Source organism: Dermochelys coriacea, chromosome 18, assembly GCF_009764565.3.
Source record: "Dermochelys coriacea isolate rDerCor1 chromosome 18, rDerCor1.pri.v4, whole genome shotgun sequence".
NCBI lineage: Eukaryota > Metazoa > Chordata > Testudines > Dermochelyidae > Dermochelys > Dermochelys coriacea.
Genome location: NC_050085.1, coordinates 3258425 through 3272681, shown reverse-complemented (window position 1 = coordinate 3272681; position 14257 = coordinate 3258425). Strand labels below are relative to the sequence as shown.

Genomic DNA, 14257 nt, shown 5'->3' with positions numbered 1-14257 from the left:
CCAACCCAGGTGCAGATCAGACCTTGGCAGGGAGGCTTGATGCAAAGTGTCCTGTTTCTCCACATTACAGACAGAGGCCCTATGTTCGATGTTGATTCTTCTCCAAGTCAGAGAGGTGGGGCCAGACTGCTCAACTAGCATGAGCTGAGGTGATGGGGAAGGGACTGGGAATGGGACCAGATCTGGCAGCCTGGTAGGAGCCAGGAGGACCATCCTTTTTCTTGGAGGTATTTTGATCTATCGGTCAACTTAGGCATCCAAGCCAGATGAGGATTCCAACATGCCAGTTCATCTTTAATATGGTCATTAGGAAAAGCTGGAAATGATAATGCTGGGCAGCCTTACTCCATTTGGTTTCTACTATCAAGCACTGGAACTCTGCTGCAAATTTGGCTAAGGGCCAGCATCCCTATTGCAACACTTCAGCCATACACTCATGACTTGGGTCATCGAATGTCACTGCCATAGCTCTGATGAAGTCTTCAAGGTGTCCCAGAAAGCGGTTTGATTTTTCCAGGAGCAAAAACACCCAAGCCAGGGACTCCCTGATAAGCAGGCTGATAATCAATCCCACTTGGGCTTGGTCAGTGGAGTGTGACTGTGGGCATAGCAGAAATAGGAGAAAGAAAATGAGTACTTGTGGCACCTTAGAGACTAACAAATTTATTTGAGCATAAGCTTTCATGAGCTACAGCTCACTTCATCGGATGCATGTAGTGGAGATGACCCTGACTTAGAAATGCACAGAATTTGTTGGGATCATCGTTAAATTAGTCAGGCAGTAGGAGCTTGGGTTTGTGGGGAGCAGGGGTTGGGGTTGAAGGTGGCATGACTTGAGTTTTACAGGACTTCATTCTACATCTGCAGGGTGGCAACTTGGGCCTACAAGGTCCATAGGGCTCCCACTATCTCCGTCAAAGAGGGATTGTAGAATCCATGCTCACCACGTCAGCTCTGGTTCTCTTATTCTTTGCAGAGGGACTGCTCAAACTGTCAATGACTGGGATGTGAGTGGTCACACTTAGTGGTTAGAGCAGGTGTCAATAGCCAGGAATTGGAGCCCAGCATCAGAGCTGGAGTCAGAGGCCAGATGCCAGAGCCAAGGGCCACAGCTGGAGTCAGAAGCCAGGAATCAGATCCAAGGGTGAGAAGCAGATTATACAGAGTGTGGCAAGGCTGGGGCCATTGCAGGGGCAGGGCTGGGAACAAGCCGGCATAAGAGCTAGTGCAGCCATGGGCAACTACTTTGAGCAGCCACTGAACTACTGCTTTTGGGCTTCAGCCCCAGTCTGCTGACTCTTCCGACCAATCATGCAGCATAGCCAATTAGGCAACCATCCATAGGCCAGCTGTGCTCGTTAGCTTGCCCAGAGGCCAGCTCTTCTGCAACTCCTGACACACTCGGGCTGAAGCCACAGGCTGCCCTTATTCAAGATGGTGCCCATTTCCCTACAGGTGAAAGTGAGGCTGCACCTAGTAAAGATGGCCACTCCATCCCATTGTTCCCAATGGAGCTGAAGCCAGGGCAGCAGGAGGTGTTCAAGGGAGCAAAGGAAATGGGGGGAGGTGGAGGGAGAGAGGGAGTGAAGGATAATTTGGAGGTGCAGGAAGAGGCTGAGGGGTGCAGCAAACGGAGGCACAGAGAGGCAGAATGTGAGGAGTAGGAATCTGGGAAGGGAAAAGGAGGGAAATGTGTGGGAAGATAAATTGAGGCAACAGGTGGGGAAAGGAGGCTGTTGGGGAGCATGGAAGGAGAATGTGAGTGGGGGAGAGATGCCTGGTGCAGCAAAGGAGACAGGGAGGGGTCAAAAGGGGCCATAGTAGGGGAGACAGATGGAGAGGGATAGAAAGGCAGCTCCCTCACCCCAGGGGTTCAGAGAGATTTTACTACCCTTCTCCCCTTCTCTTCCCCTCCCCAAATATTATATTATTTTGGAGTCTAACTCATGATATTTGAAGCCTTGGGATTGGCACCCCTGGTCAGACTGGCCTGGCCTGTTCACCCAAGGAGAGTGGCTGGTGTGGAGTCTGTAGGGAGCATTCTGTGCTGGTGTTTCTCAGCTGACTTTGTTCTTTTGCTAGGTGTCCTTGGCATGGTCGGCTCTGTGTGGTATGCGGTTGATGTCTATGTGGAGAGAGCCACTCTGATATTACACGACATATTCCTGGGGATCCACTATGACTTCGGGTGGTCTTGCTGGCTGGGAATGGTTGGTTCGACAGGTTGCTTTATGGCATCCATCATGCTAACCTGCTGCCTTTATATCTTCACAGGTCAGTAGTGGCAATACCAGCCTACTAGGGACAACTCAATTACAAATTGCAAACTGTCCAGTATCTTCAGAAACCCAGTGACACAAAGTCTGAAACTTTTGGTCAAGATTTAGGAGAAAATTGTAACAGTTGAAGAATCTCACTGATCAATCAATATTAAATGTGCATCTCACTGACTGGTTTCCATAACTGTTAGGAAAAGTGGTTGAGTTTAGGGTTAGGTTTAGCTAATGTAAACTCAGTCTTTTTCCTCGGGCAGCTGCAGGGTAACACCCCAAGTTGTGGTTTAGCCTAAACTAGAACACAATCATTTCTTTTCCTAGTCAAGACCATACCTTAACAAAACATATCTTCTGCTTTAATACAAATTGATTATTATTCAACATAATCTCTCTTTAGGCAGAAAAATAATTTAGCTAGAGAGCCACCTCAGAAACATCAGGAGATTCTCCTTGGCCTATATTTGGTTCAGAGTTGCCCACTGAAGTCAATGTATTCTGGATTTCCCCTGGCCAGTGTAAGAGATTAATTAGTATTTGGCCTTTGGTTGTGATGCTTGCCCTGCTCCCACAATGCACAGGGATTACTGTATAGCTTCAAGTCAGCGGCACTGCTGTGGGTACCCACATGGCCCCACAGTATGCCAATATTTTTATGACTGACTTAGAACAATGCTTCCTCAGCTCTCATCCCCTAACGCCCCTACTCTACTTATGCTACATTGATGACATCTTCTTCATCTGGACCCATGGAAAAGAAGCCCTTGAGGAACTCCACCATGATTTCAACAATTTCCATCCCACCATCAACCTCAGCCTGGACCAGTCCACACAAGAGATCCACTTCCTGGACACTACAGTGCTAATAAGCGATGGTCACCTAAACGCCACCCTATACAGGAAACCTACTGACCACTATACTTACCTACATGCCTCCAGCTTTCATCCAGACCACACCACACAATCCATTGTCTACAGCCAAGCTCTACCATACAACCGCATTTGCTCCAACCCCTCAGACAGAGACAAACACCTACATGCTCTCTATCATGCATTCTTACAACTACAATACCCACCTGCTGAAGTGAGGAAACAGATTGACAGAGCCAGAAGAACACCCAGAAGTCACCTACTACAGGACAGGCTCAACAAAGAAAATAACAGAATACCACTAGCCATCACCTACAGCCCCCGACTAAAACCTCTCCAGCTCATCATGAAGGATGTACAACCTATCCTGAAGGACGACGCATCACTCTCACAGATCTTGGGAGACAGCCCAGTCCTTGCTTACAGACAGCGCCCCCCTGAAGCAAATACTCACCAGCAACCACACACCACACAAGAAAAACACTAACTCAGAAACCTATCCTTGTAACAAAGTCCGTTGCCAACTGTGTCCACATATCTATTCAGGGGACGCCATCATAGGTCCTAATCACATCAGGCACTCCATCAGAGGCTCATTCACTTGCACATCTACCAATGTGATATATGCCATCATGTGCCAGCAATGCCCCTCTGCCATACACATTGGCCAAACTGGACAATCTTTACTCAAAAGAATTCATAGATTCATAGATACTAAGGTCAGAAGGGACCATTCTGATCATCTAGTCCGACCTCCTGCACAGCGCAGGCCACAGAATCTCACCCACCCACTCCTATGAAAAACCTCACCTATGTCTGAGCTATTGAAGTCCTTAAATCATGGTTTAAAGACTTCAAGGAGCAGAGAAGCCTCCCTCAAGTCAACCATGCCCCATGCTACAGAGGAAGGCAAAAAACCTCTAGGGCCTCTGCAATCTGCCCTGGAGGAAAATTCCTTCCTGAACCCAAATATGGCGATCAGCTAAACCCTGAGCATATGGGCAAGATTCACCAGTCAGATACTACAGAAAATTCTTTCCTGGGTAACTCAGATCCCATTCATCTAATATCCCATCTCAGGGGATTAGTCCTATTTACCCTGAATATTTAAAGATCAATTACTTACCAAAATCCCATTATCCCATCATACCATCTCCTCCATAAACTTATCAAGTAGAATCTTAAAACCAGATAGATCTTTTGCCCCCACTGCTTCCCTTGGAAGGCTATTCCAAAACTTCACTCCTCTGATGGTTAAAAACCTTTGTCTGATTTCAAGTCTAAACTTCCTGGTGGCCAGTTTATACCCATTTGTTCTTGTGTCCACATTGGTGCTGAGCTTAAATAATTCCTCTCCTTCTCCTGTATTTATCCCTCTGATATATTTATAGAGAGCAATCATATCTCCCCTGAACCTTCTTTTAGTTAGGCTAAACAAGCCAAGCTCCTTAAGTCTCCTTTCATAAGACAAGTTTTCCATTCCTTGGATCATCCTAGTAAGCCTTCTCTGTACCTGCTCCAGTTTGAATTCATCCTTTTTAAAATGGGAGACCAGAACTGCACACAGTATTCTAGGTGAGGTCTCACCAGTGCCTTGTATAATGGTACTAAAACCTCCTTATCCCTACTAGAAATACCTCTCCTGATGCATCCCAAAACCGCATTAGCTTTTTTCACAGCCATATCACATTGGCAGCTCATAGTCATCCTATGATCAACCAATTCTCCAAGGTCCTTCTCCTCTTCCATTACTTCTAATTGATGTGTCCCCAACTTATAACTAAAATTCTTGTTATTAATCCCTAAATGCATAACCTTACACTTCTCACTATTAAATGTCATCCTATTACTATTACTCCAGTTTACAAGGTCATCCAGATCCTCCTGTATAATATCCCGATCCTTCTCCGAATTGGCAATACCTCCCAGCTTTGTATCATCTGCAAACTTTATTAGCACACTCCCACTTTTTGTGCCAAGGTCAGTAATAAAAAGATTAAATAAGATTGGTCCCAAAACCGATCCCTGAGGAACTCCACTGGTAACCTCCCTCCAACCTGACAGTTCGCCTTTCAGTAGGACCCGTTGCAGTCTCCCCTTTAACCAATTCCTTATCCACCTTTTGATGTTCATATTGATCCCCATCTTCTCCAATTTAACTAATAATTCCCCATGTGGCACGGTATCAAATGCCTTACTGAAATCTAGGTAAATGAGATCCACTGCATTTCCTTTATCTAAAAAATCTGTTTCCTTTTTTGAAAAAGAAGGAGATTAGGTTGGTTTGGCACGATCTACGTTTTGTAAAACCATGTTGTATTTTGTCCCATTTACCATTGACTTCAATGTCCTTAACTAATTTCTCCTTCAAAATTTTTTCCAGGACCTTGCATACTACAGATGTCAAACTAACTGGCCTGTAGTTACCCGGATCACTTTTTTTCCCTTTCTTAACAATAGGAACTATATTAGCAATTCTCCAATCATTCGGTACTACTCCTGAGTTTACAGATTCATTAAAAATTCTTGCTAATGGGCTTGCAATTTCAGGTGCCAATTCCTTTAATATTCTTGGATGAAGATTATCTGGGCCCCCCGATTTAGTCCCATTAAGCTGTTTCAGTTTCGCTTCTACCTCAGATATGGCAATATCTACCTCCATATCCTCATTCCCATTTGTCATGCTACCATTATCCCTAAGATCCTCTTGAACCTTATTAAAGACTGAGGCAAAGTATTTGTTTAGATATTGGGCCATGCCTAGATTATCTTTAATCTCCACTCCATCCTCAGTGTTAAGCGGCCCCACTTCTTCTTTCTTAGTTTTCTTCTTATTTATATGGCTATAGAACCTTTTACTATTGGTTTTAATTCCCTTTGCAAGGTCCAACTCTACTCGACTTTTAGCCTGTCTCACTTTATCCCTACATGTTCTGATCTCAATTAGGTAGCTTTCCTTGCTGATTCCTCCCATCTTCCACTCCCTGTATGCTTTCTGCTTCTTCTTAATCACCTCTCTAAGATGCTTGCTCATCCAGCTTGGTCTACAACTCCTTCCTATGAATTTTTTCCCCTTTCTTGGGATACAGGCTTCCAATAGCTTCTGCAGCTTTGATTTAAAGTAATCCCAGGCCTCCTCTACCTTTAGATCCATAAGTTCTTCAGTCCAATCCACTTCCCTAACTAATTTCCTTAATTTTTGAAAGTCAGCCCTTTTGAAATCAAAAACCCTAGTTGCAGATTTATTTTTGTTAATCCTTCCATTCAGTTTGAACTGAATTAGCTCATGATCTCTTAAACCAAGATTATCCCCTACAACCATTTCTTCTATGAGGTCCTCGCTACTCACCAAAATTAAATCTAAAATGGCATCCCCTCTAGTCGGTTCAGCAACTACTTGTTGAAGGAATCCATCAGCTATCGCATGTAGGAAAATCTGAACCCTATTATTATTACTAGAACTGGTCCTCCAGTCTATATCTGGGAAGTTAAAGTCTCCCATGATCACGCAGTTTCCATTAGTATTTACTTTATTAAAGACATTAAAAAGGGCTCTATCCATATCCAAATTAGATCCCGGCAGTCTATAGCAAACCCCAAGCACTATCGTAGGAGAGGCTTTACTAGTTATCTTCCCCAATGTAATTTTTGCCCAGACGGACTCTGTCTTATCCATTGCATCGCTTCTTATTTCTTTACATTCTACCTCATCATTGATATACAATGCTACTCCAGCACCTTTACCTTTGTTTCTGTCTTTCCTAAACAGCACATACTCCACATAAACGAACACAAATCAGATGTCAAGAATTATAACATTCAAAAACCAGTCGGAGAACACTTCAACCTCCCTAGTCACTTAATTTCAGACTTAAAAGTTGCAACTCTCCAACAAAAAACTTCAAAAACAGAATCTAATGAGAAACTGCAGAATTGGAATTAATTTGCAAATTGGACACTATTAAATTAGGCTTGAATAAAGACACAAAGTAAAAACTATTTCCCCATGGTAATTTTTCCCTTATGGTTACTCACACCTTCTTGTCAACTGTTTGAAATGATTATCACTGCAAAAGTTTTTTTTTCTCGTGATGATAATAGGCCACCTTAATTGATTAGTCTTGTTACAGTTGGCATGGCAAAATCCATTTTTTTCATGTTCTCTCTGTGTGTGTGTATATCTCTCTCTCTCTCTCTTCCTACTGTATTTCCACTGTATGCATCCGATGAAGTGGGTTTTAGCCCACGAAAAATAAATTTGTTAGTCTCTAAGGTGCCACAAGTACTCCTCGTTTATTTATTTTTTTGCTAATACAGACTAACATGGCTACCACTCTGAAACCAGGGATTACTGTGTTGTTCTGTACGCCATATGTGTATAAAACACTTACTTCCTGTTACTGGAAGCTTTGTGAAGATGAGTTTGTAAGAGTGCATGTTAAAGAAGGCTCAGTAATGGCTTTCATTCCCAGTTTGGTTCAAACAAGTGAAAGAGGAATCTGTCAAAAATGCAACAACCAGAGCCTCCAGGGTGTCTGGATGGGCCGAGCTGCTGACTCCACAGCAGAAGCCCTCATGTGGCTGATCTTCAAAGTGCTGAGCCCCCACACATTGCACTGAAGTCAATGGGAGCTGCAAATTGCCTTTGACAATATGGACCTTGGTGTCCTGCCTCAGGGGACGCTGAGCTATTGGCTCCTGTCAAGGCGCCTCCCTCCCGTCCCCTTTCTCAGTATCATAAGGATACTGAGAGATTGTGACAACCTGCTCCGTGGATTTACCTGCCTTGGCTCAGAAAGGAAACCCAGCAGCCCAGCATAATCAGGTAGAGTCACCCTAATGTCAGTAAAAAGAGCATGTCACGCACACATACTCCCCTGGGCTCAGCATCGCTCTGGCTTTTGTTCACCCATTTTAGGTTTGAAGAACAAAGTGCCATGTATGTGGGACTTCAGCACAGGATTATTCAACATATGGTAAGGCACCAGTAGTGCACTCCCCACATCTCAGTGCTTGTTACAAGCTGTGCCCATTACTTAGATGGCTGCAGCCTCCTCTCCCCCATCTACCGTGGGCCAGGAAACTGGAAGCAGACCTTGTTCTAGTTCTCTATGCCACTGTCCCCTCTGGACTGGATAACTGTGATTACTTGAGTCGAGCATGAGAATCTTAGAAGGCATGAATACCTGCACGCAAAGAGGACAACACGAAGACAAGAAGTAAACTAGCCTGGTGAAATGACAACGTCAAGCAGTTATTCAAACCAGGGGTATTTCAGGAAATGGAAGTCCTGTCATGGTGAAGCCAAGGAAAAGGAGCATAAGCTATGCAGGCAGAATGAAAGGAGGAAATTAATTAGGAGTCTGGGATGGACTTTGAAGCACAAATAGCTAAAGATATATGGTAAAAGTTTCAAAAGCATCTAAGTCCCATTTTCAAAAGTAATTTAGGTGACAAACTCCTATTGATTTCTTTGGGAGTTAGATGCTTAAATACCTCTGTGGATCTGGGTCTTAGGTACTTAGGAGCCTACGGGTATTTCAGTAGAACTTAGAGGCCTCAGTGGAGATCAGGGTCCTGTTGTGACAGGCGCTGTACAGACACTGAGCAAGAAACACTCCCTGAAGAACTCAGGGTTGACTTCCAGTGAGACTTAGGGTGGATCTGCACTTGGAGATGGAGGTAAATTTTGGCTTTGATCAAGCTAGCATGCTAAAAATAAAGTAGAGCTGCAACTGCACAAGTGGTGGGAGGAGTTAGCGTCCTCCAAGCACATAACTGTCCAAAACGCTAGGCACATCCTAGGGGCTGCACGGCACTATGACTACACTCTATTCTTAGTACACTAGACTGACTAGAACTAGAGCAGACACATCCCCTCAAGCTGGAAATTACACTCCAGATTGGAAGTGTCAATGCACGCTACATTTCATTGAAAGTCAACTATGAGACACTTCAGGGAGTGTCACAAGAAGGATCTAATCGCCACTGGGGCCTCTAGGAGCTACTGGAATATAAATAATAATGAGTCACTTGATTGACAGGTTGCCCCCTCCCCTCCAGGGTGCCACCTGATGTACGGGAGTACCACTGAGTCTGCCTGTTTCACCAGCCTGGACTCCCTCACCCTGTCCTGCTGAGCCAGGCCCTCAAGTCTCCTCCAGCACACAGACACACACACACACACACACACACACACAGTTAGAGACACAAGCAGCTGTAGAAAGACACAGACAATGAAATCAGCTCTGCATGGGAAGAAACAGTTCAGGAATTGCCTAGCACTCAAGTGCACACCCCCTCTGGAATGCAAACCCAAAATTGCATTATCTTGTGCTGCACAGAAATCTATACAGCGTGCGCTCATGAAAATTGCCCCCTCCCACAATGTGGAGGAAAATATGCCTGGCCTCTCCCTCCCCAGTTATGAATTGCACAAACTGGGTTTTAGAAAACAAAACAAGTTTATTAATTACAAAGGTTAGATTTTAAGGGATTATAAGGTTAGCAAACAGATCAAAGCAGACTACTGAGCAAATAAAACAAACACACAAACTAAGCTCAAGATACTAAAGAAACCGGTTACAAGTAGTAATTCCTCACCCTAAATGTTGTTTTAGGCATTTCTGTCACAGGCCAGACACCTTTTCTGGCCTTGGCTCAGCTCTTCTCCACCCCCACCCCAGTCCTTGTTTCTTAAATCTTCTCAGCAGTCATCCACTTCCCTGCCTTAAATGGGATTTACATATGGCGAGAATCCTTTGTTTCCCAGTTTGGTCTCCACCCCTTCTGTGGAAAAATACTAGCAGGCCAAGATGGGGGTCCAGTACCAGGTGACAGGATCACATGACCCTGCAGTGTGGAGCAGCATCACAGGAAGCTTCTCAGGAAGATGGGAGATTATATCTTCAAAGTCCTATTGTGCTTCCTAGTGGCCCATTGACTAGCCAGCCAGACTGACTGCATTCTGTCTGGTGGGCGTTCCTCAGGTGCAAACGTTTTTTTCAATAGATTCATAGATTCATAGATACTAAGGTCAGAAGGGACCATTCTGATCATCTAGTCCGACCTCCTGCACAGCGCAGGCCACAGAATCTCACCCACCCACTCCTATGAAAAACCTCACCCATGTCTGAGCTATTGAAGTCCTTAAATCATGGTTCAAAGACTTCAAGGAGCAGAGAAGCCTCCCTCAAGTCAACCATTTCCCATGCTACAGAGGAAGGCGAAAAACCTCCAGGGCCTCTCCAATCTGCCCTGGAGGAAAATTCCTTCCCGACCCCAAATATGGCGATCAGCTAAACCCTGAGCATATGGGCAAGATTCACCAGCCAGATACCCAGGAAAGAATTTTCTATAGTAACTCAGATCCCATCCATCTAATATCCCATCTCAGGGGATTTGGCCTATTTACCCTGAATATTTAAAGATCAATTACTTACCAAAATCCCATTATCCCATCATACCATCTCCTCCATAAACTTATCGAATAGAATCTTAAAACCAGATAGATCTTTTGCCCCCACTGCTTCCCTTGGAAGGCTATTCCAAAACTTCACTCCTCTGATGGTTAAAAACCTTCGTCTGATTTCAAGTCTAAACTTCCTGGTGGCCAGTTTATATCCATTTGTTCTTGTGTCCACATTGGTGCTGAGCTTAAATAATTCCTCTCCCTCTCCTATATTTATCCCTCTGATATATTTATAGAGAGCAATCATATCTCCCCTGAACCTTCTTTTAGTTAGGCTAAACAAGCCAAGCTCATCAAGTCTCCTTTCATAAGACAAGTTTTCCATTCCTCGGATCATCCTAGTAGCCCTTCTCTGTACCTGCTCCAGTTTGAATTCATCCTTTTTAAACATGGGAGACCAGAACTGCACACAGTATTCTAGGTGAGGTCTCACCAGTGCCTTGTATAACGGTACTAAAACCTCCTTATCCCTACTGGAAATGCCTCTCCTGATGCATCCCAAAACCGCATTAGCTTTTTTCACAGCCATATCACATTGGCAGCTCATAGTCATCCTATGATCAACCAATACTCCAAGGTCCTTCTCTTCGGAGTATTGGTTGATCATAGGATGACTATGAGCTGCCAATGTGATATGGCTGTGAAAAAAGCTAATGCGGTTTTGGGATGCATCAGGAGAGGCATTTCCAGGAGGGATAAGGAGGTTTTAGTACCGTTATACAAGGCACTGGTGAGACCTCACCTAGAATACTGTGTGCAGTTCTGCTCTCCCATGTTTAAAAAGGATGAATTCAAACTGGAGCAGGTACAGAGAAGGGCTACTAGGATGATCCGAGGAATGGAAAACTTGTCTTATGAAAGGAGACTTAAGGAGCTTGGCTTGTTTAGATACATGGTCAATATTCCTAACTTCAGATACAGAAATGATACATGCACACAAATAGGATAATCACATTCAGTAAATCATAACCTTCCCAATGATATCTCACATGACCCATCTTGCATAAAACATATTTTAGTTATGCCATATTCATATCATAACAATAGCTCTACAAAGAATATGGGATGTAGTGTCACAATTTGACTTTACCTCTTTTCTAGATTATAATCTTTCTCAATTACATTATTTTAAATCTTTTCTCTCTGTCAGATGCTAGATCCTCCAGGAGACCTCAAAGGTCCATCTACCCCTCTGGAAGAACTGCCACTGGACAGATGTATATGATAAACTCCCGAGTCTAATTAAGTAGCTACACCTCCAAGGATACCTCCCTTCAGTCCCACTCTCTGTGTCTGCTGCTCTTCCAAAGTGACCAAACCTCCTGAAATTGCCAGACAGAGCCAGACTGTTCTACGCAGCATGGATTCCTTTTCTTTGGATTTGCTTTTGAAGTGGAGGCATCATGTCAGCTTCCAGTTTGTGACAGTGGCTTTTTGACAGTGAACAATTATCTCACTCAATTTTCCAGAACCTTGATGTGTTTTTAGGGTAATTAATGAAAGTTTCTGTAGCATTCTGTAAGTGTAGCATAGCTGCAAGGAGCTTTAAGGTACTTCACACAGAGGCTGGCATCATTTTGGCACGATATGGGCATGTGTTGAAGATGGTGTCATGTTAGCATGCTATAAATGTGCTAAGCTGAGCACCTGCTTAATAAAGGTCCATCATGAGCAGTGTGGATTCTGATTTGGTCTAGTTACATTTTTGAGATTTAACACAAATATTCCATAGTTTCGGCAGGAAAAGCTGCTTTTGCCCCCTCCTAAGAAGGGTCTGCCCTGATTCTGGTATCAGTGGGGTATGTTCAGAATCAGGTCCCTCTGCAGATTGCTGCTGCAGACCCAGGCCCCAAGTGCAAACTGCCTTCCCAGGGGAAAGGGGAGGCTGGTCTATAAAGCACTTTGAATTCCAAAGATGGAAGGTGCAGTGTAAATCCCGACTGATCATGGAAGGGGGCTATGTTTTTTCTCCCCACAGGGAGGAAAACCAACTGCAATCAGACATGGTAAGAGGAAAGGATCTCAGTCATTCCTGAGGCTACAAAGTGCCTTTAGTGTTGACCGGAATCGTGTTGAAAGGTTTCACTCCCTCCAACATTGCTCCCATCCTCTGCCTTCTCCTGACTTCCTCCTGCAGGTCCCAGGCCTTCTCCCTAACCGTGAACCCTTCAGCTCTGACTGCCTCCAGGCCTTTGTCCTCACCAAAGCCTGGCTGAATTCCACAGACTCAGTGACTCGCCTCTCTTCTGGTAGCCATACACTCATACCCCAAGAGTGACATGGGGCTTCTGCTTCTGCCCCCAGCCCTTCAACTTCCATCCTTCTCAGCCATTTTCTTTCTTCCAGCCACACACCACCTTTGCCTCTTGCTGGAGGAGATATCACCTACCATCCCCCTGTGACAGGATCCCCAGAGTGCCACCTGGGACTCCTTAACTCTCTCCAGCCTGGGCTGTCTCTCACAGGGCTTCTATCATAACCATACAGGTAAGGGTAGCCTAGAATTCCTCTTAACTGTAAGGGGTTAAGAAGCTCAGATAACCTGGTTGGCACCTGACCAAAAGGACCAATGGGGAAAGAAGATACTTTCAAATCTAGGGGGGAGGCTTTGTGTGTGCTCTTTGTTTGTGTGTTCCCTGAGGAAGCAGAGACTCATCAGGTCAGAAAACTCCTCCTAAAATCATCCTAAAATGAGTCTCAATATTGCAAAAATAGCAAGTAAATAAGGCAAGGCGCGTTAGAGTATCTTTTGTTTTTAGCTTGTTAATTTCCCCTGTGCTAAGAGGGAGGTTTATTCCTGGTTTTTTGTAACTTTAAAGTTTTGCCTAGAGGGGAATCCTCTGTGTTTTGAATCTGATTACCCTGTAAAGTTACCTTCCATCCTGATTTTACAGAGGTGCTTCTTTTACTTTTTTTCTTTATAATAAAGTTATGGTTTTTAAGAATCTGGTTTACCTATTTGGCTGGTAGATTATTCTCAAACCTCCCCAGGAAAGGGGGTGAAGGGGCTTGGCGGGATATTTTAGGAACGCCAAGTGGTTTTTTTCCAGAATCTTTGTCTAACTCACTTGGTGGTGGCAGCGGTACCCATCCAAGGACAAGGAAGGATTTGTTCCTTGGGGAAGTTTTTAATCTAAGCTGGTAGAAATAAGTTTAGGGTGTCTTTCATGCGGGTCCTCACATCTGTGCCCTAGAATTCAGAGTGGGGAGGGAATCCTGACAGCTTTGCTAGTGACCAGCAGCAAACCCCGCCAGGTGCTGTTGCCACTCAGCACAACCACATGTGGAGCCCCACACCCAACTAGGTTGCATGAATGCTCCAGAGCCACTTATGAATCATGCAGGGAAAGATACCAGCCCAAATCCCCCCAGCTCCCAGCACTGTATCTCAGGAATATACCATCTTGCACTGCTCAAGATGAGCAATGCAGATTTATTAATTGGTTCACCACTTCATCAATGGAAAGGGAATGTATGCCAGCCTTTGCAAAACCTGAACGGTTTTGCCACACACTTCATACAAACTCACTTGTAAAATAAAGAGTAAAACAAATTTCTTGAGTGTAAAAGATAAATTTTAAGTGATTATAAATGATAGGCAAAAAGTCAGAGTTAGTTACCAAAGGAAATAAAATATAAGCAC

At 44.3% G+C, this 14257-nt stretch overlaps 1 protein-coding gene across 1 annotated transcript in view; it reads left to right on the top strand.

The window, feature by feature from the left end:
- LOC119845220 (claudin-16-like) overlaps positions 1–12217 on the top strand; it is a 32598-nt gene extending 20381 nt beyond the window's left edge. The window contains exons 4-5 of the mRNA XM_038377193.2: positions 2083–2274; positions 11765–12217. Coding sequence (XP_038233121.1) covers positions 2083–2274; positions 11765–11856 — 284 coding nt within the window. The 3' untranslated portion in view covers positions 11857–12217. The remainder of the gene's footprint in view (positions 1–2082; positions 2275–11764) is intronic.
- Positions 12218–14257: the final 2040 nt, after the last annotated feature.